The sequence below is a fragment of the Coenobita brevimanus genome, chromosome 54, assembly GCF_032717465.1.
Source record: "Coenobita brevimanus isolate Jiangsu-jjx chromosome 54, ASM3271746v2, whole genome shotgun sequence".
Classification (NCBI taxonomy): Eukaryota; Metazoa; Arthropoda; class Malacostraca; order Decapoda; family Coenobitidae; genus Coenobita; species Coenobita brevimanus.
Genome location: NC_137007.1, coordinates 37192979 through 37215276, shown reverse-complemented (window position 1 = coordinate 37215276; position 22298 = coordinate 37192979). Strand labels below are relative to the sequence as shown.

General features: G+C 42.3%; 2 protein-coding genes across 2 annotated transcripts in view; both read right to left on the bottom strand.

Annotated features, from left to right (window-relative positions):
- Nucleotides 1–11243, bottom strand: part of LOC145400962 (uncharacterized) — a 28762-nt gene extending 17519 nt beyond the window's left edge. Inside the window, exons 1-4 of the mRNA XM_080273327.1 lie at nucleotides 11178–11243; nucleotides 7836–7979; nucleotides 6627–6823; nucleotides 3774–3972 (exon numbers count right to left, since the gene is read on the bottom strand). Coding sequence (XP_080129453.1) covers nucleotides 3774–3972; nucleotides 6627–6823; nucleotides 7836–7940 — 501 coding nt within the window. The 5' untranslated portion in view covers nucleotides 7941–7979; nucleotides 11178–11243. The remainder of the gene's footprint in view (nucleotides 1–3773; nucleotides 3973–6626; nucleotides 6824–7835; nucleotides 7980–11177) is intronic.
- A 2795-nt stretch (nucleotides 11244–14038) lies between these two features.
- LOC145400976 (uncharacterized) lies at nucleotides 14039–22003 on the bottom strand. The gene is made up of 11 exons (XM_080273336.1): nucleotides 21908–22003; nucleotides 21259–21455; nucleotides 19650–19848; nucleotides 19139–19288; nucleotides 18830–18945; nucleotides 17347–17434; nucleotides 16620–16801; nucleotides 15811–15921; nucleotides 15058–15294; nucleotides 14591–14729; nucleotides 14039–14248 (listed from the first exon to the last, which is right to left on the bottom strand). Exons 1-11 carry the CDS (start codon nucleotides 22001–22003, stop codon nucleotides 14039–14041), a joined length of 1725 nt encoding a protein of 574 aa, XP_080129462.1.
- Nucleotides 22004–22298: the final 295 nt, after the last annotated feature.

The window sequence follows — 22298 nt, the reverse complement described above, 5'->3', positions numbered from 1 at the left end:
GAGGAAATACAACAAGATGTGTTTTTTATTTACATTGTGACTTTGGTTCTCCACTTGCTTGGTGACCGGTGGCTCTATGTTTGATGACTGGATGCTCCATGGACTCTCCACTCAGAACTTGTTTACAGTACAGTACAGTAATCGTACACACTTTATAGTAATTAAAGTACAGTATATGTCTTACTGCATTAAATCCCCCTTAATATTTGTTAATACATCATTCACACTAGACGGGTGAATGAAAATTTACATGAAGAAATGGGCAGCCAGTGCAGGAGGGCACTGGTTACATATCAATTACTATGGAAATGGCATGATTAGCTTCCACACACGTATGACGCTGAACTGTAATAATGCTTTATTCACTCCACATTCACTTATTAAATGCCTCCGTAGACACCAGTGATGGAAATGAGCTTTTGATTTGACTGTGGCAGCGATCCAGAATAAAATGATGTGGTGATATAATTTTAAAATGAGAATTTAACCCCTGTCAAGCTGCAGACCTCATTTAAAGCATAATGAAGATCAGCCTGGTCCAGACTGCAAGCCTCATATGAGGTAAAATTTACATTTGTTATAAAACAATGACTCAGAGAAGGCAAATGACCTTGCAAAGAATCAACTCAGTAAGGGTTAACTAGAAAGAATAAAAAATACTATGAGAAGTGTCGTATTCATGAAAAGAGAAACTGGTGGTTAGGAATGGTTAATTATGAGAGTTTTGTATATAGAGAGAAAATACACTGAAAAGAATCCTGGCTCACAGAATTAGTTACGAGAAATATGAGAGTAAAATATCTGGTTCACTATCAAGGATAGCAGACTTGTTGTAAACATCGCTGATCCAGTCCCTGCCACCCACGTGCTGATTACATGATTCACCCTGCGTGACCCATGGCCCACAAGGCATGTCCTCTGATGAAAATGGTTAACTATGAGAATTTTGCATTTATAGACAAAATACAATGACAACAATACTTCTTCACAAAGTTAGTTATGAGAAGTATGAGATAAGAAGGCCATCTATTTCATGACTGAGAAAAGCAGAATTCTTGTAATCACTGATGATTCAGTCCCTGACACCCATGCATTGATTATGTGATTCACTATGTGATTCACCCTGCGCAACTCACAGCCCATGAGGTTCATCACATGAGGGCCGTTTTGCGTCTCCATTGTCCAACACCTCATAAATCAGTCTGTTAGGCCACAATACACGCTCCGTATACTGGGTCTGGATTCGATGTTTACTAAATTTTTCCAATAGACTGCCAGATGCACTCCCAATACCAGACCATTGTTCAGTACAGTACACTGTATAACAAATTTGTTCAGTTGTCCACCACTACTCATGTGGTTGTCTGGTCGGCCACAACATCTGTTCCCTACATCAGACCTTGGTTTGGTATATAACAAAGGTGTCCAGTAGGGTCAAGGGTCCATTAGATGTGAAATCCGGTATAAGCAGGTCCATTAATCCCTAAAAGACGGGCATTGGGATGGCATGCCATGCTCTCAGGATGGGCATAATTGGCCAAAGGTAAACAAAACTTTAAATCTTTATGCAAACATAATAAGTTATGTTTGTGTAAAAAATGAGGTACCACTGGAAAGTACATACCTTCAGGTCTTACATGAGGTGGCACTGAAGACTATGTGATCTTTCACTTGGACGGGCAGTGATCTTAGAAGAAGGTGTACTAAAATCACTGTTTTTCACTCCCATGACTGCTACTCGGAGCTTACCACACTCAGATTTTCACATTATAATTACTGTTCAACATAGCACGTACAATGAACATTCACTGTGTGACTGACACATTCATTATCACGTTCACATACACTGTCACTGTCACCTTTGCCAGCAAGAAATGATGGCTTGTCAGTATTGAGTATTGCATCACTCTATCTATCTATCTATCTATCTATTGCCAGATGCCATAATCCCATAAGGGGTGGCCATTTGACTTTGAGTTATTTGTTTTATGGGGAGGGGCACTAACCCTCCACCAACCCACTTGTTGACACGTAGGGAGCACGTATGGTTTGGTTATATGGTTACCACCCAGCGTTGTAAATGGTTTCTTGGCTTGCAGGACACCATTTGGCTTGTCACTCAATGTAAAGCCACCTGTAAAGAAAAGAAAAGCAATAAGAAGTGACAGGAAAGGTGGGAGAAATAGGAAGAGAGGAGGGCAGACACAGAAAAAAAATGATAAAGGCTTAGGAAGAATAGGCAGCACTACATCAAGTGAGTGGATGATGGCTGCCACCACCTACCATGTTGCATCACTCTCACTTCCCAAAAATGACACACTCTCCACTGTTTCATCCAGCTCCTGGTCAATAGATTCATCACCAAGCATCTTTGGATAGCCCTTAGGAATGATCTTGATTGGTATGGATGTAGATGGGCCAGATCCTAATGGATCATCAAGGGCCCAGTGGTGGAAGGAGACAGAGCAAGAATGCAACATCTTCACTGCCACAATGCCGGACAAAGACTGAGTGAGTCACAGGGCATGCGAGTGTGATATGGTGCAGGGATGGTGGTGGGGGTTTGTTATTGTCATTCGACTCCTCCACAGAACATGGGAAGCTACCTCAATGCCCACGCTAGTTTGAAAAATGGCAAGACCACATATGCAGACAACCGTCTTTTTGGCCCTAGTACTCTTGGACAGCATATGCGGACACCCATCTTTTAAGGGTGATGGTCAGTGAGTTCACATCCCCAACCTCTGTATGCTCTTGCAATCAGCACATACCTTCTCATTTTCTCATCCACACAATCAATCATTACCTTCCATTCATTCATTCAGCTCACCACTCACACATCTCACCAATGACCATGTATACCTGTGGATCGTTTTGTGCTAAAAGAGGGTATCAACTATCACCAACCCGTTCCCCACACAAACGTCCATTGGAGCACTATCATTCTCATCCACTTCTGCCGGCACATCCCATTCACCAACTACTCCAGCCACCTTCACTCTCCCTACTTCTCCATTCACCTCTGCAATCAAAAACACCCTCTCACTCCTCTCAAACTTTTCTACGCATTTTTCCATCTTTTGCCCAGAACTCTTCTTTTACTCTGTTCGTATGGTCTTCTGGACACTCACAATTGCCCACGCTTGTATTCCTACTTTCAATCTTACCTACACAATCCTTGAACCAACTGATCCATACTCTCTTATATTCTCCTTCCATCTCTTGTATGCAACAATACATACACCCTCCTGTGCCCTCTCATTCTCATGTACTCATGTACATATACCCAATCCATATTCCCACTCTCTCATACTCTCACCTCTCCATTTGGCCTCTGTCAATGCACATATGTCCACTTTTGCATCCTCAAGCATCTGGACAATCTCTTTCTCTCTTTCACCTAATAATCTGCACCCCTCACACTCCATGTTGAAATCTGCAACATGTCCTTTGCTCAGTCCTTCGTTGTCATCTGTGTGTCAGTCTGAATCCGAGGTATTTTGTTTGCCTTTTTAATTAACTGTTTTCTAGGGAGGAGCACTAACCCTCCGCCAACCCACCTGCTGACATGTAAGGAACATGTATGGGTTGGTTATAAGGTTACCACCCAGTGTCTAAAATGATTCTGCTTACAGGAAATCATTTGGCTAGTTGCTCAATGCAGAGTCACCCTGGAGTAACACTACTCTGAATGAGTGGATGATGGGTGCCCCCCCACCAACCACAAAGTAACATTCTAAAGTAAAGATGAATAAATACTTTACGAGATTTACCATGGACACAGCATGATTTACATATCCTTTTGCCATGCCCTCTTCCATCAGCTCCTGACACTGTTGCACCTGCTTTGGGAGGCTGCTGTAGCGGCATAACAACTTCTCATAGTCTTCAGGGGTCTTGAACTTCATCCTCGATACCATTTGCATGAAGTCTTGGTGTGGCCCTTCAATGTAGGAAAGTGGAACCAGGAACCTGAAGGGACCATCATTACTATTTTTTTCCTGAGCAGGTAAATTGGTAAATTTTGATAAATTAACAAGAGGAAATGAATGTGGAGACGATGGAGGGTGAAAGACTGACGAAGAGAGTGTATGTGAGTGAGGTGGAGGGGGGAAGAGGGAGGAGGAGGCCAAGGATGAGATGGAGGGATGGGGTGGAGAGGTATATGAGAGAGGGGGGTGTGAGTTGGGAGCAGGGCAGTGAAATGGTGAGGGACAGGGTGACGTGGAGGCGATTTGTTTGTGGCCACCCCAAATGGGATTGAGGCTTCTGGCAATAGATAGATAGATAGATAGAAATGAATGTACAGTATATGGAATTATGTAATATGTAATGACTGAACAGATCAAAATACAGACCCATGAAGTCTGTGTAACCAATCAATACAGGAAAGGGGAACCAGGAATCTGAAGAGTTTGTCAGAATTTTTAATGGTGAAGATATCACATAAATGAATCCAAGGTGGTATATGAATATATGTGATTATATCAAAGTTGCAATGACTGGATAAAAAGAAAAAAATATATTCATAAAATCTGTAGGGCACAGACATCAACCGATCAAAATGGTAGAAAAGCATGTGTTTTGATAATACAGGGTAGAGGCAGAATGAGAGAATGTACGAGTATAACACTAATGTGGTAAACACATGCATACACTATGAATGAAGGTAGGATGACGAGTGGAAGGTCAAGAAAATAGACAGCTTCTGGATGTTGTTGCTGTTGTTGCCCAACCCCAGTCCATCTGACTGCACAGACCTGTCCAGCAAAGGTAAGCAACGGCCCCTGTGGAGTTGTCCAATAGATTCTCTATATTGCTAATGCTGTGTCTGCTTCTTAGTGTGGCATGTGCTATGCAGTGCTGTGCAGCTTTCAGTAAACAAATACTGTACATGATAAAGCAAGGTATGGACAAAAAGAAAGCAGATGACAGACAATGGTGAATGAAGAATGAATGATGATGCATATTAAAAGGGCTGCATCTGATACCTCATGGACTAGTTCTATCCCATAAGTGTTGTGAAACTAAACTCCTTCAATCCACTGACGTGTATTCAATTTCAATCAGGCAATCACCAGCATTATATATCCAGAGATGTGTGTACTGAGCATGCCCTTCACTGCCACGGACAGTGGTGGAAAGGGATGACTTTATTGGGTGGCATGAGTATGACCAAGTTGCTCCACTGCCCGGGTATATAAATATGGCTCAACTCCATTCCCTATCTCCATAATGAGCTAGGACAATTTCTGCCTGCCGTCCACTAGATTCACTTTTCAGATAAGCTTGAGACTACAACACAGACATGAATACATTTGGGTACAGTACTTTATTCAGGGTGACTCCAACTTTTTAATCTATCTATCTATCTATTGCCAGATGCCTCAATCCCGTTTGGGGTGGCCACAAACAAATCGCCTCCAAGTCGCCCTGTCCCCCGCCATTTCACTCCCCTGCTCCCAACTCACACCCCCCTCTCTCATATACCTCTCCACCCCATCTCTCCATCTCATCCTCGGCCTCCCCCTCCCTCTTTCCCCCTCCACCTCACTCACATACACTCTCTTTGTCAGTCTTTGACCCTCCATCCTCTCCACATGGCCAAGCCACCTCAGTGTGTTCCTCATAACGCTTCCTATCACATCCACATCCACACCACAACGCTCCTTTATATCCTCATTCGTCAGCCTGTCTCTCCATGTGACTCCACAGGCTCCTCTTAAATAACTCATTTCCACGGCTCTCACTCTTGACTTGTGTCCTTCCAACAACGATTTTAAGAAAAATTCAGTCATTCCCAAGGTTGACTGAGACAGTTTTACACTCATGACAACTAAAAGTTCCCACACTAGCATATAAACATTCCTTCCTTTTTTTTTTTTTTTAATGCAAAGAAGAAGAAGCCAAAGACCAGCAGCTTGCAAACCGTTCCTTCCAAGGGGGAAAAAAAAAAAACAATACAAAAGCGAGCTAAATTCAAGATCTGTTCATTTTGAGATGCTTGGACACACTGCATTTGAAAGACTGGAGATCATTGGATGTAGGAAATACAGACAGAGGGAGACAGTTCCAGAGTTGACATGTAGCATAAATGAAGGACTGGAATTAACAGTTAACTCTTGCATTAGAAAGCTGGACAGAAAAGAGATGAGAGTTCGTTGCCAGGTGGGTGCTATGCACCCATCATAGAGGTGGAGAGATGCAAGCAGGCAGTTCAGAGGAGCAGTGACCACTGCATTAGTGATAGAAAAGAGATAAAGATGTAACAATGTGGTGAAGAGACAGAGGTTGAAGGAAGCCAGTAAGTGAAGGAGAGTTAATGAAATGAAAAGCTTTTGGCTTCACCCTACTAAGAAGAGCTGTATGTGGGGAGACTCCCCACACATGAGAGTTGTACTCTACAGGGGCGAATAAAACCCGTGTATAAAGTCAACAACTGTGCAGGGGTAAAAAGGTACAGAGTCAGCTGTGGCAGTGTGAATAAAGTAGGTTGATGGATCCACAGAAGCAAAGGGTTAAATTTTTTTCACTTCAAGAAGCATTTTGACTGAACACAACCTTGACATCGTATGAGGGCTGCCTGTACTTTCTACTAATGGTTCTGTCATCAGTTTAAGTCTCACCCTTGGAATGGGAATCCCTCAATGAACGTAAGGAGTTCATGTTTAAAGACACGCAGGGTGATGAGGTCCGAATGAAGGGCAAGCCTGGGCTCCAATGCCTCTGCTCTGGCCAGGAACTCTTTGCTCTTCTCATATCGTCTCTTGTAAGCTGCTAATGACAAATCATCAAGGTGATCATCATAGTCATGGATCCCAACCTGGGTGAGAAGCATGAATCTGAAGTAATTACAATATTACACTGATATATCATGACTATAATATGGCATGAAACACTCTACATATGGTGTAATCTTGATAAATCTAGAATATTATAAGTTGTTGTTCTGGCTGGTTTATCTGTAACATGAACCCAACAGTCTCTATCTATCTATCTATTGCCACATGCCTTCATCCCATACGGGGTGGCCACAAACAAATCGTCTCCACATCACCCTGTCCCCCGCCATTTCACTGCCATGCTCCCAGCTCACACCCCCCTCCCTCATATATCTCTCCACTCCATCCCTCCATCTCATCCTTGGCCTCCGCTTCCCTCTGTGCCCCTCCACCTCACTCAAATACACTCTCCTTATCAGTCTCTCACTCTCCTTTCCTCTCCACATGGCCAAACCACCTCAATGTGTTTCTCCTAATGCTTCCTATCACATCAACATCCACACCATGACACTCCTTCACTTCCTCATTTGTCAGTCTCTCTCTCAATGTGACTCCACATGCTCCTCTCAAATAACTCATTTCCACTCATTTTAGGAATGCATTCCAAAATATCACAATGATTTCTCTATAAAGGTACTGTACACCTGTACAAAAAGTATCATGTGTGCTAAACAACATGACAAATGACGATGGTTTAGGAAAAACAGGCAGGGGGCTAAAAAACTGTTGGTACCCCTGCATATCCAACAATATTGGTTATGCATGGGATACAAGAGGCATATCCTGTGTTTGAGGTAATAACTGCGCCGATATAAGAGTATCAACCCTTCGGAAACTACAGCCATCATAGTGTTCATTACATATCTATTGGATCCCTGAGTAACGATACTTTTTTGTACACCTGTACATAAGGGTAAACTGGCAAATCAACTTAAAGGTAGTAATGTAACTTTAATGTACATTATTCTGATTATTTACTATGGACTTAATAACAAAAAAAGACATCAAACAAAGCAACTTATATTGAGTACTTACAGCACACAATTAACTTACATGAGTTGCAAAATGTGGCATATCCTTGACTCGCCAGTTAAAGAATTCATCCACAAGCTGCTGTAGGTCTAGGCATGGTCTGACATCCTTGGGTGATGCAGGCATTGAGCTGTTCAAATATGGCTTAACGGCCCCACACACTGCCTGGAGGAGGTGAGGAGGATGAAGTTAGTTAAACCAGTAATGCATGGACACACACAGTAAAGGTGCTGGCAAATGACACCTTCATGTGGTGGCACCAATATCACCAGGTGGTTACAAAGCCTGGTTATATACAACTGTCCCTCAACTTCTTTGCTATCTCCCTGAAAGAGGATGGCACATTGCAGGAAGAGGGCAATTTAAGGTTGCAGCATGCTGGGTCCACATTAAGATGTACTAATGGCTACAAAAACAACACATGGTAAAAAAAAGTATCAAGCAGGGTTTGTATGATGCCTTTTGTAATGTTTAAAGCAACTTCCCCCACTGTTTATGGCCAACATACATCCATCATCTGTGATGTCATAATGTTTCATGGGTAATCTATGGTATCACCTTTTTATCACAAGTCCCCATCAAACATACTACAATACACTAAATGCAACACCAAGAAAGAACAGCCTTTGAATTAAACTGTAATACTAACCACTTCAATCCAATGAATTTAAAACACTACTCTTGCTACCTCCAAACGATTTCTATTAAGCACTAGGAGGACTCTTGTATCTAACAGCTCATGAAGGTTATACAGTATCTAATCGCTTCATTATTTTTTTTAATTGCTCCTAAGCTAAGTGAAATCAATTGGTGGTACTGTAACATGATTATGATGAAAATACTGTAGATACTAGGACTGATGGAGGCAATACAGTAACAGATTTTTGATGGTGGTGGCATATAATTTAGCACTGTCTGCCCTTAGCAATGATAAAGATTTAACAACCTATCTATCTATAGCCCGACGCCCTAATCCCGCAAAGGGTGGCCGCAGACAAAACGTCTCCAAGTCACTCTGTCACCCACCATTTGACTCCCCTCCCCCCAACTCACCCCCCCCTCCCTCATATACCTCTCAACTCCATCCCTCCACCTCATCCTCGGTCTACCCCTCCCTCTCCCTCCCTCCACCTCACCTACATACACCCTCTTAGTCAGTCTTTCATTCTCCATTCTCTCCACATGTCCAAACCACCTCAGTGTATTTCTCCTAATCTTTTCAATCACATCCACATCTACCCCACAACGTTCCTTCACTTCTTCATTCGTCAACCTGTCCCTCCACGTCACCCCACATGCTCCTCTCAAGTAACTCATTTCCACTGCTCTCACTCTTGACTTGTTCCCCTCTTGCAAGGTCCAAGCCTCGCTCCATCATGCCTGCATGCATTAGCCTTGGTTACCTAATGGCAGCTTTCAATGCTGCTTGATCTCTGGCAGCCTTCCTATTCAGTCCCTTATTCCTGATGTCACGCTTTATGACCTCATCTCAGGTCTTTTTCAGTTTGTCTCTTGCAACCCTACCCCCAGTGTTCACACTTTTCAGTTTCTGAAACAACTATCATCCCCCATCCTCTCCACAGGCCAAAATCATCTCAATCTACTCCCCCTCATCATCACAACACCAATACATTCCAGTCCCATCCTTCCTCTCAACTCTTCCATTGTAAACCTAGCCCCCCAGACCTCATATTCAAGAATGCACTAACATCCACCTAATCAATGTCATTTCTGTAAGTTTGAGCCTACAAATATCTTCTCCCTTTACTGCCCAGGTCTCTTCCACACACTCAGGAGACTCAACAGCAAAATCAATCCTCTTATGCCTGACAATCTCCACATGCACTCTTCAACACACCACACACATGAAATCAGCTTTATCTCGCAGTCTATCTCTAATACCACTACATCTCTTATGCAGCCACTTCTCCCTCTTCTTTGACAGTACCATCACCTACCTTTGATACCATCACCTTTTTTTTTTATCTGCATTTAATTTTAAGCCCTTGAACTCCATATCATCTCTCCACTTCCTAAATCTTTCCTCTGCCTCCAACCCATTCTCTGTAATCAGCACCAATATAACGTCTCCCACAGGAATCCATATCTGAAGTCATGTGAGAGGGCTTCAAGCACCATGATCAACAGTAAGGGGCTCAGGACTGACCCATGATGCATACCATCATTCACAGAAAACTCATGGCTCAAATTTCCATTCACTCTCACCTGGATGCAAGTGCCCACATTCATAGCCATAATCACTCAAACCAGCCACCCCATGATCCCAAGCTTTCTCATTGCCCACCTCACATCCTCTCTAAGTACTCAGTCAAAGGCATTCTCCAAACTAAGAAAAACAATCTATCGCTTCTAAAAAAAAAAAAAAAAAAAAAAAAAAAAAATGAAGTACCACTGCACATACTTCACCTCTAAACAGCTATTGTGAACTTAGGCTACATACCATACTGACGGCTAATGTCAGATACTTCTACATGGCTAAATCTTCCACTGCTCTCTTCTGTGCACAGGGGTCTGAGGTTAGGCCACCAGTCAAAATTATTAAAGGGCATGAGACTGAACTACTCCTCTAGTACCTCTGCATGACAGAAAAACATATGTTTATATTTATTTTACAGAATTTTACTCCAGCTAATCTCATACGATTTTATTCATCCACTTTTTTCATTCTTAAGGCCCCATTAAGGTATTATGTTGATAAGTGCCACCTCTTTGTTCACCATGAAAATTAATTAAAAGGTAAGGTGATACACAAAATCAACATTCCAATTACATTGTTTCCACAATTTATTTTTCACATTAATCACAGTACAGTACTACCATCTCTTGAATATGGAAAGTAAATACAGTATGTTTCTAAGGTATGCTGGTCAGTTTCTTGGCATTTACAGTTACCACAGGTCCTTTTGGAACCGCATAGTGTGCCGTATTGATGGCCATCTAAATAACAAAACTCAACAATGCATCCATAATGGACTTATACTAGACAGATCCCTATTGGTGTGTGAATATCTATCCTTTAAAGAAAAACGGCCGATACTAGGCAAATCAACAAACGTAACAAAGTATTTTAAATGGTCGCCTATTTAAAGAACCAGTAGTAAACAGAAGGGCAATTTAAAGGGATGACTTTAAATTACCGACAGTTAACAAAAAATATATTTATCAACATACAGTTGTTATGTGGCTACCATTCACCTAAACAATTTATGATACTTAGAAATCAAGGCAAATTACGGGCAGTATTAATAAATGCAAGAGCACCATAATTTTAGCCTACTGCGATGACGGGCCCCCAGTTTGCATACTGTACATAATACGATAGGTACCACTGGCTACACCTACCTTTAGCCTTGTCTGGTGCAATAGTGATTGCCGACCTTGAAGGGGAGTCTCTTGTGACTGGTCAAATCTTGGTTGTTAACGATGATGCGAGACAAAAAATTGTTGGCACACCTCGCTCTATACTGTGCCTCTTTCCCGGCTCTCAGGTTTATTCATCGTATCTTTTATTGTTTATTTATTGGACTGGGAATAGGTAAAGTAGGGGCAGCTCTGTTTTTTAACTTTACTGAAGTTAGGTAAAGAATTTTGTGGAGCGATTGCACACCCGTCTTCTTTACGTTCCTGGTACAGTCGGGGACAAGTTCGCGATCTCTAGCGTCTCTGCTTATAGATCATGTTCTTGCAAATATGATGCGTCAAGCAGGAAAGTGACAGATATGCTTAAATGTGAGGTAGAAACAATGAGTGAATTCCCGGCTGTAGCCGACTCCCTTTCCATCCCTAATTTCTATCTATTCAATCTATAGCCAGACGCCATAGGCTCGTAAGGGGTGGCCATTTGAGTTAGCTATTTTACGAGGAGGGACGCCAACCCTCCATCAACCAATCTGTTGACACGTAGGGAACACGTATGGGTTGATATGTGGTTACCACCCACACCTGTATATGGTTTCCCGGCTTACAGGAAACCATTATGCTTGTCACTCAAGTAACGCCACCTGGAGAAGTGTAATAAAAAGTGATAGGATAGATGAGTAAAATAAGAAGAGAGGAGGGCAGATAGAAAACACAAATATCTGATAAAGGTGAAGGAAGAAGTAGGCAGCACCACGTCAAGTGAGTGGATGATGGTTGCCACCACCTACCACTTGTATTAATAATAATATAGTGCTGGAGAGGGACGTCTTCATGTGGTAGCACCGATATAACAGTGTGGCTCCATTGTCTGACTATACAAACGACTCTCATTTCCCTCCCTATCCCCCAACAGAAGGATGGTAGACGAGCAAGGCAGCCTGCAGTCCGCTGAGTTCACATCACAGTTGAATTTGGGGCTACAACTACTGCAACTACAAATGCTAAAATAGGAAGAGCCCAAGGGAATGAGATATCAAAATCTGTATTTCCAAACGAATAATAATATACTGTAAGTACTCGGAGAGTGCAACATTTGCACCCTACAGTTGGTCTCAGGACTGAATATTTGATTTTGTCCTATGACACTGAATTTCCACCTACTGTTCACGAAACCGAATTACTTCATCTTTGCCTGACTCAGCATTTACACAACGTTTGCTCCAAATCGGATAAAAATCGAGCTGATATTGCCCAATTACCTTGGCATATTTTCAAAACTGAATCTTCATTCTTCCCTGACCATCAAAACTTTCATGAAGTTTGTTCTAAATCGAATCAAAACTTGTTGAGTTATAAACATATTTTGACTTTGTCTTTTGACCTTGACCTTTGACTGATTGTTCTCAAACTCGAATCACTTCATCATTGCGTTATGCTCAGCATTTCCACAAAGTTTTGGTCTAAATCGGATCAAAACTGTTTCAGCTGATGACGCCCTGTAACCTTGATCTTTGTCCCACTGTTAAAAAAATAAATAAATAAATAAGTGGGTCAGACCCTTACCTGATCCTCAACACTTCCACCAAGTTTGGCCTGAATCAGATTAAAACTGGTATCGTTCACCCACAGATGTACACACACGTGCGGAGGAGGGAAAAAAAAAAAAAAAAAACGCGCTATTGTGTGCCTAAGTGTAAGGACAAAAAACCTAGTTGAAGATTCGTTCGAGACAGGGGCTCACCCTGGGGGGGGGGCAAGGGGGCCATCCCCCCCCCCGGAAATTTATACAATTTTATATCAATCCGTGTCCACCAGTAACATCTCTCTGTCTGTCTATCAGTCCTTCTCCATATAGCCTATACTGTACAGTATATATATATATATATATATATATATATATATATATATATATATATATATATATATATATATACAGAGAGAGAGAGAGAGAGAGAGAGAGAGAGATGAGTAGATAGGTAGATTGACAGATAGATAGATAGGTAGACAGATATACATAAACGGATCAAGGAAGGTGAACATCCCCACCAAAGGCATCACACTTAGGTAAACATGTAATAAGCTCAGGTGTGATGGGCAGGAGAATTATCGGAATAATTAGCTGAGGTTGAAGGTATTATCACGATAGAGAATTCCTGGGCATTTTCTCGTTTGTTGTGATTTACATTTTGGTACTGTTCTGTCTGTCTGTCTGTCTCATATCGAAGACGTTTGACAATCTCGTCCACCAGCACCTTCAGTATACTGACTTCTTTTACATCTCATCCCCGCTAACCCAGGATAACTTTATTAAGCTTATGACACACCTCTCGTAGTGAAGTGGTTAACCTGCTGCCATCAGTCTGTACATAGCCTATCTACCTCTTTCTTCCCATACATCTGTCCTATACGTGCTTGAAATATAACTGAAACAATTAGTACTTCTTTATCACGTAAAATTATTCAGCCATTATCTCTCTGGAACATAAAAATCTTGTTTACGAACCGCTTATTTCTCATGAATACTCTAAGGATCGTACGGTTCACACTGGGCTGAATAAAATAATCTGATGTGAACTATACCTGAAGATTAGAGGTGCCTTAATCATGACAGAGTTAATGGAACCAATGTCGACTCTCTCAGGCTCCTATCATTCACTCTAAGGTGACTCCAGTCATCTCTCGCTAACTGGAATAGAGTACTAGAGTTGTATTGTCCATGAAAGGATTAGCAGCACCGGCATTAACGCTCTCATATATTTTCTAAAGCTTCATAGATGGATTCATTTACTGTGAAAACATTTTATTTCTGGTCTAGTATAGTACAACTAGGCACTTGTTCCAAGTTACGAAGCCGAGTTAATCCAGTCATTGACCTCATCCTCTACCAGGTCCAGTGGTCCTACACTCTCCAGCACCACCTGGTGATACTGCTTGATATCGTAGGCGTCACCCATCTCATCAGCAGCGCGAGCCTTCAACTCAAGGAACTTCAGGTCACCAATCTTGTAGGCCAGAGCCTGTCCCGGCCATGTGATGTACCGATCAACTTCATTCTGCAACAAGAAATTTGTGCAGTACACAGTGAATATAAACTATAAACATTATTTGATTATCTGCCAGTTTTATATCTGAAATATCCTTAAGCTCTCATGCTTAAGTGCCTTGGATCGTGCTCTCAGTGGCTTTGGAAATTTCTTCACACCTCTTCCTTCTCGATTTACTTATATTACAATTCAATATGCTCCCTTTATAATACTGATTCAAACCATATTGATATGGAAGCGACAAAAAAAAAAGTACAAGAAAGGGCTGAAGTTTAACATGCGAAATAAATCACAAAGGACGAGGTGCTACAAAGCCTCCTATGCTACTTGTAAGACAGTGCTCTGACTCACGGCTATTTCAACTCGTGACCGGGCAGTGTGGAGCAACATGAAGTCTATGGCGTCGTCCCGTGTCCAGCCCAGTGCGTGTATGCCAGTGTCCACCACCAGACGGCACGCCCTGAAGATTTCCTCGGAGAAGTGGCCGTACCTGCGAAGGGTTTATTAAATAGCTGGCCCGGATTTAGCGGGCGGAGAGGCGGCATACGTTCACTCTACGGCAGAAAAGCTTCATAACACCCAACCGTTATCGGTGGTATACAGTTAGTCCCCAAGGTTCATATCACCTCACTATAAAGTTACCTGTCTTAAAGATCGCCTTGAAAGCCAAGTTGAACCCGAGGCTCTCAGAATACTGCCTCATCCCTCCTAGTAGACAGAGTTGAGGGGGAACTTAAGACATAAATCCACTTATGTTACCACCTTCCCTACCACCACCTGTCGTATGAATTAAAGAGGTTCCAATCCCCTAACAATACCTGTCATAAGGGTCGCCGTAAAGATCCATGTCAAAGCCCAGGCTCTCGGCATACAATCCCCATCCCTCTATGAAGGCGGTGTTGAGGGGGAATATGGAGGGCGCCTGGCCGTAGTTTCTGTCGTCTGTGACCCGCCTGAAGTAAGGCATGGTGGGGGACTCGATGCTGTGGGAGCCCTGCAGGTGGTGACCCGGGTTGCCCTCGTGCATTGATAACGTCATCATGTTGTACTTAGGTCTTGGGTACATAAGAATAAGGTAAATGAAATAAAATCTATTAGATGAGATACATTCTAAAATTATGAGAATACTTCAGTCTGTCTGTCTGTCTGTCTGTCTGTCTGTCTCTGTCTCTGTCTGTCTGTCTCTCTCTCTCTCTCTCTCTCTCTCTCTCTCTCTCAACTAAATCTTAGGATCTTATGCCCAGAACAGATTTCACTATGACGGGAGTCTATATCTTATTTTATTAACAAATATAACTCACGTAGTTGGTTGTGGTTTTCTGTTAGTAAAACAAGTCCACTGGAGAGGACTGACTATTATGTCGAACTCCTAGCCAGAATTTGCAGAGACTAAATGGAATAAAGAAGCAAATGATATTCGAATTAGCCTGATACAAAATATTTGCTGAACTTGGTCCCCCCCCCCCCGGTGCGTGTGTGTGTGTGTGTGTGTGTGTGTGTGTGTGTGTGTGTGTGTGTGTGTGTGTGTGTGTGTGTGTGTGTGTGTGTGTGTGTGTGTGTGTGCAACTTACGTAGCATCGTAGTGGTAGGTATTGACGTAGAATATCCCTGGGCGAGACCCGTCATAGGAGCCTGCTAAGTAGAAGGCTCCTGTGCCACCGGGTTTGGGGTCAGGAACCACACTGTGTAGAGATCAGCCAAGAGAAAAACATCAGTCCCTCTATCTTATTTGTATTTTTGGTCTTCTGATAAACACCAAAATATCAAATTCTCTCATAGTCGTATTTTTCAACTTGATACGGAGCAAAGAGCTGGACTGTTGATCAAAATTTCAGCACAGCAAAGGATGGTTATTTTCTTACGAGCCTGCCCTCCGTCTCACATGAATTACATTCTAAGCAATGTTGGTAAAAAAAAAAAAGGAAAAACGGAAAAAGAGAAAACATTACTAACTACATTTCTGATTTTCAGTTGTCTTCTAATTATTGCTCCCCCCCCTTTTATTTATTTATCTATTTATTTTTCTTTTTGCCCCAGTCTATCATCTCCTTGCAGCTTCTCCCGAGGGTTGATGAAAAGATGAAATTGTTACTATTTATCCTTTTAAAAATCGATGAGGCTTGCATCAGTAACATACAAGTGGTTATTAAGGTGCAATGTGCAAGATAAACAGTTGCGTAAGTGCTTTTGGGAAATCTCAGAAAGAGTTCTCATTTGATAATACATAAACTGATGTTCATTTATTTTTCACTCTTTTAAAATTAATTCTCTACTTATGTTATGGGAACAGAATCAGTTAATAGGAATGACTTTGGGATTAGTTCTCCCCTTCATTTATTACTGTTTTCTCGTTACCAGTAGACGACTTTATACAACTCACATCAGCTCAGCCTCAGGGATGTTGATGAAGACGAGGGGCAGCTGAGGCGGGATCACGTTATACACAATATCCTGAAAGCCCGCCAAAAGGTCGTCCGGGTTGTCGTAGTAGAACTGCGGATCGTTCTTGATCATGTCTGAGAACTCAGGCACCGTCATGTTGTACCCCAGCTCACTGACGATCTGGGGACGTGCTGACGTGTGAGTATGTATGTGTGTGTGTGTGTGTGTGTGTGTGTGTGTGTGTGTGTGTGTGTGTGTGTGTGTGTGTGTGTGTGTGTGTGTGTGTGTGTGTGTGTGTGTGTGTGTGTAACTCAGCTCACTCACAATTTATTCTAAGGCGAACCTGTGCTTTGTCCACTTAACCTGGCCTGAAAAGCATCCTGAAATTTGAGTTGCAGCAAAAGATCACCGCTAGAGTATGGTTCTAGTCACGAAGAAATGCTATGGAAAGAATGGATAACCACAACAATATTTTATTCTACCAGAGATTAACACTAGAATATAATGGTCGTCACGAAGAAGTGTTATGGAAATGAAGCAGAGGTGTAATATTGTAGATTCTACCACTGTGCTACGAAAAATAACCTCCAGATTAAAGTGAACGATTACAATAGAATATGGAAATGGTGTATAGGCGTAGTGCTGTTCTATTCTGTTACTGTACTACGAGAAATAAGCAGTAAAAGAACAAAACATCTCCACCAAGCAAACGGACCTCAACTGACCTTGGCCATCTCACCCTCAATCCTGTCCACCTCCTGCAAACCCAACTGGTGTATCTCAGATATCGTCATGCTGGTGGACGTGTGGAACCTGCAGAGAGATTGTTTTATAATATATATATATATATTCGTTTTCGTTTTCGTTTTTAAAGGCTCCAACATGCTTGCATGTGTCGGCCTTGGTCACCTAATGGCGGCTCTCCACGCTGCACGATCCATTGCAGCCTCCCTGTTCAGTCCCTTAACCCTAAGGTCACACTTAATGACCTCGTCCCATGTCTTTCTCGGTCTGCCCCTCATAACCCCACCCCCAATATTAACACTTCTCACCTTCCTCACCCAATTATCATCCCCCATCCTCTCCGCATGTCCAAACCACCTCAATCTACCTCTCCACATCACAACACCAATACACTCCAGAGAGAGAGAGAGAGAGAGAGAGAGAGAGAGAGAGAGAGGTGATTAAACATACTGGGCCATAATCTTCTTCATTAGCACTATAGTGGAATCTTACACTCCATTTTTCTCTTACATGTACTGATTTGTGGTACCTGTACGTGAAGGTGAGATATTACACACAGTGAACCTTATTTTCTTTACCATGGGAGACTTTTTGACAGTTGTTCGCTTGCGATTTATTACCTACCTTACATCTTATTAGCCTCTTTTGTTTTGATGTAAACTGTGTCGATGTTAGAAAGACATAATTAGCATACAGACAAGTATCAAGGTGAATTTTGAAAATGAAATAGCTAAGGAAGAAGTGCTACAAATTTCTTAGGCCAAAAACTGGACCCACTTTCATGAACTGCAGTCTGAGCACAAGAAATGAATAAAGAAATAAAGTGAAATAAAATAAAACAAATAAAAATAAATAAACTGACAAAAAAAATAATATGCAGTGCCTTGTTACCTTCTACGTTGTGCTGACCTATGAAGCAAGTGAAATTACATGAGCGAATAATTTCAGTCGCCTTTCCTGGATACGAATCGAAGAGGACATGATACGTGGCTTTCACCCCGACTGGTGTCTTAGATCTTTTGATTACCTGCCATGCGAGTACTGTCCATCTATTCATCATTCAGTCCTGTATTGCCTCATCATAATCGATCATTGTTGCCCTCAACTAGGGTGTTAAGTCAAGGCCTTTAAAGGAAGTGTGACCAGTTCCACGTCCTTGAGTGGCACTGCGTGAGCTTTCACGTCATAACCATAACCTGGATTTGAGCCCTGATGGGTTACATCCGATTAGACTGGCTTAACTCTCTAGACCACCAAACATCTATTTATTGACAATATGGTTACCGTCCAATGTTTTTATCATTCCTGGAATATCAGGATACCATTTCTAGCTTGTCTCTCACTGCAGTTAGAAAGTCTCATGTACGTAGCACTAGATCGACTGGTGGGTGGTGTACGTCCCCACTAATCAACATGAGTATAATATTTGTTTCAGAAGGAGGGGGGAAGGGTGTAGGTACTCACCTGACCAGCTGTGAATATAGCTCTGGTCCATTAGGCAGGCTTGTGACGGCGATGTCAGGACGAGTGGTGTACGACATGGCTACATAGTCACTCAGCTGCTGGAAGGCCGGAGACACCTGCAGGGAGTTAGGTTAGGTCAGATTAGATTAAGTTAGGTTAGATTAAGTTAGGTAAGGTAAGATTAGGTTATATTGAGTTAGGTTAGGTAAAATTAGGTCAGAAGAGAGTATGTAAGGGAGGGTGGTGGTACGTCGTGGGAAATGAGGTCGTTACTGAATAGGGACAGACACGCATGGTGCCCGGATTGACCTGGTTAACAAGGATGTCAGCGCCTCGTGTCTGGAAGTCTGTGATCTGCTCCTGGGTGAAGTTCTCGGGGAAGGAGGTGAGGGGCGACCACAGGGGGGAGTCCTCGGCTGATGTCACTACGAACTTCAGGAGGTCATCTGACACGTTTTTCTGCACACGAGAAAATAAAAAGAAATGCTAGATTTATGCCTATCGACTGCACGAGGATCTTTACGCCTTCAGTCTGATGACGTAAGCTACTGTACTTATCATTTCTTATTTTCATTCCACTAAAATCCTCCAAATGCCATTAAGACAGCATGGAGCATATGTCCCTGTGTTAAAACAGTCATCAGCATCATTATTATCATAATCTCTATCATCATCATCATCAAAGTCGTCTTTATCATTATCATCATCATCATCATCATCATCATCATTCAAATTAAACTGGCTTTGAGATAGCATGCTTGACACGTCCTTGAGCGATTCACCACCATCATCATCACCACCATTCTTCTGATTCACCAACCATTGAGATAGCATGCTGCAAGTGTCCCTGAGCTACCCCCTCCTCCATCAGTTCTCCTATCTGCTGCAGCTGCAACGGAAGACGACCGTAGCGAGACAGCAGCTTCTCGTAGTCCTCAGGCGTCTCGTACACCATCCACGAGATCAGACGAGACAGGTCCACGTGTGGGCCCTCAAGGTAGCTGATGGGTGTTAGGAATCTGTGGGAGAAGGAGGACGTGAAATAGAAGGTTCATCATCATCATCATCATCTCGACTCCTATTCCTACCAAAAGAAGGTGTAAGTTGGGATCCAGAAACAAGAAGAGAGAAAGTAAAAAAGTGGGAGAACTATCAACATCATGCCCGAAGAAGTAGGTCACACTGTCATTCACACAACATTCAAACCACCAAAATTCTGGTGTCACTTCACAAACATAACTATCAGTACATTATTATTTATGTATGTACTTATTTATTTATTTATTTACTTATTTTCATTAACGCCTTATTTATACCGAGTAGAAAGAGTAACCCCGACGACTACTGAATAAAAGGAGTGCCAAACTCTTATCGTGTGCCCCTCCTTGCTTGCTTCCTCCAACTATCTCGATCCCCTTGCCAGTTCCTTAGCCTCGCTTCTCATTAATAAATGATGAACATAAAAAAAAAAAAAAATACGCTGCCTTATCCTCCCTCTCCTTTAATCAGTTCCATTCCACCTCACCTTTGGCCTTGGCCTTTCAGCTCAATAATTGCAGTCTGTTTCTTGTCTTTTCCTTCCCCCCCCCTCTCTCTCTCTCCTCTCGCTGTCTCATCTTTTCATACTTTAGGTCTTTCTTCCTTGTGTGTGTGTGTGTGTGTGTGTATATATATATATATATATATATATATATATATATATATATATATATTTTATTGTGTGTGTGTGTGTGTGTGTGTGTGTGTGTGTGTGTGTGTGTGTGTGTGTGTGTGTTTTAGTAATTATATATTATGCATCTGGGTATGCAATACAGTATATTGTTTTATATGGTGTCCTGATCTCTTATTCAAGGTGGCCGGTAAACAAAGTAAATAAAAATATAAAGAAAGTCGCCATCTCATCCTGACTCCTTACTTTTATTCCGGTCCTGCCTCTTCTGTTTGGGTTACACAGCCTTAGCCTTTGATGCATAAGAGAGCTCATTTTAAGTTGCCCTACCATGAGCTGAAGATGCATATCGTTGTTATGGTCTAAGTGCTAGACCCGGATTAAACTAGTCCCTCCTAGCATGACCTGATAAAAATTGAACCACTTTATTCTCTCTCACGGCCACTGGACAAAGGTGTTAAGTCATGAGCTCAAGGCTCCTGTTGTTTTCGATAATGGCACGTGTAGGGACCTGCTCAACACTGTAGAAGAGAAGGGGGGGGGGGTTCTTCTTTGTAAAATAAATATTATCCCTTACTCTTCAGAGGCATGGGATGGGCAGGGAGTAATATACGATCTTAGAGGAACGCTTGAGAAATCATTAATATTTGAATTGAAAAAGTATTCACAATCATTCCTATGTTATGTCCTTCGAGGAGGTAAGGGCAAATTACGGATATCCCTTAAAATCAGGGTAACTGCTGACTGCGACTGTACTCACCCCTGGTACGGATACCCCTCAATGTAAGTGGTAAGTTCATTCTTCATCACGCGTATGTTGACGAGGTCGGCGTGTTGTGTGAGATTGGCTTCCAGTGCCTCTGCCAGCTCCAGGAACGCGATGCTCTGGTCGTAGCGGGTCTTGTATGCATCCAATGACATGTCGTCCAGCAAGTCGTCGTAGTCGTGGATGCCGACCTGAAGAAAATGGAGCCTATGATACAACCCTAACAACCTATACTCTGTAGTTATGAATCTGTGACAGCCGAGGGTGCTTGACTGAAAGGGATATTGTTAACAGTGGATGCTGAACAGGAAACCGTAAATAGTTAGAATCTTGCCACTGTCACAAGAGTCATAAGAGCAATTAACCGCGGTCAGGAAGAGAATGGTAGCTGTAGGAGTGAAGGGAATATTATAAAAAGCAATCTTAAGCACAACTGAAGCCGAAGAAGGTTTTGAATATAGTTACCGGTACTTAGGAATATGACAAACTGTGGCATGTCCTAGTCACAAGGGCTTTTAAATATATAGACAGAGATAAATTAGATAGATAGATGGACAGACTGATTTGCGGAGACAGAGAATGGCATTATGAGAGAGAGAGAGAGAGAGAGAGAGAGAGAGACGGTGTGGGAGGGGATACTTACGAATGTGGCATATTGTGGCTTATCCTGCATTCGCCAGTTGAAGTACTCGTCCGCCAGGGCCTCCAGTTCGGGGGATAGTTTGGACCCCCTCGCCATTGCGCCACACCACACTAGGGAGCACACGAGGGTTGCACAGTGATTGGTGATATTTAACTGTTTGCGATAGGAATGTCTTCGCAAACGCATTGTATTGTAAGTGTGTGAGTACGAAAATATCCTCACAATTTTTCGTTCCTCAAACAGGCAATTGTCTCTCTAGTCTACACCATTGCGACAGTGTTTTATTCAACTTATTACACAACCAGATGATTTTATTCAGGAAGAGGAATGTCACTTGGTACTGAAGAAATCTAATCTCTCTATACATAAAAAAAAGATGACGATGTAAATG

What these genes read in the sequence shown, in the direction of transcription:
- LOC145400976 (XM_080273336.1), bottom strand. Translation starts at nt 22,003, where the DNA reads ATGGCGAGGGGGTCCAAACTATCCCCCGAACTGGAGGCCCTGGCGGAC. An exon ending in CTGACATCCTTGTTAACCAG is followed by an intron (nt 18,946 to 19,138) that starts GTCAATCCGGGC and finishes AACTCCCTGCAG; the next exon opens with GTGTCTCCGGCCTTCCAGCA. An exon ending in ACCTACCACTACGATGCTAC is followed by an intron (nt 15,295 to 15,810) that starts GTAAGTTGCACA and finishes TATGTACCCAAG; the next exon opens with ACCTAAGTACAACATGATGA.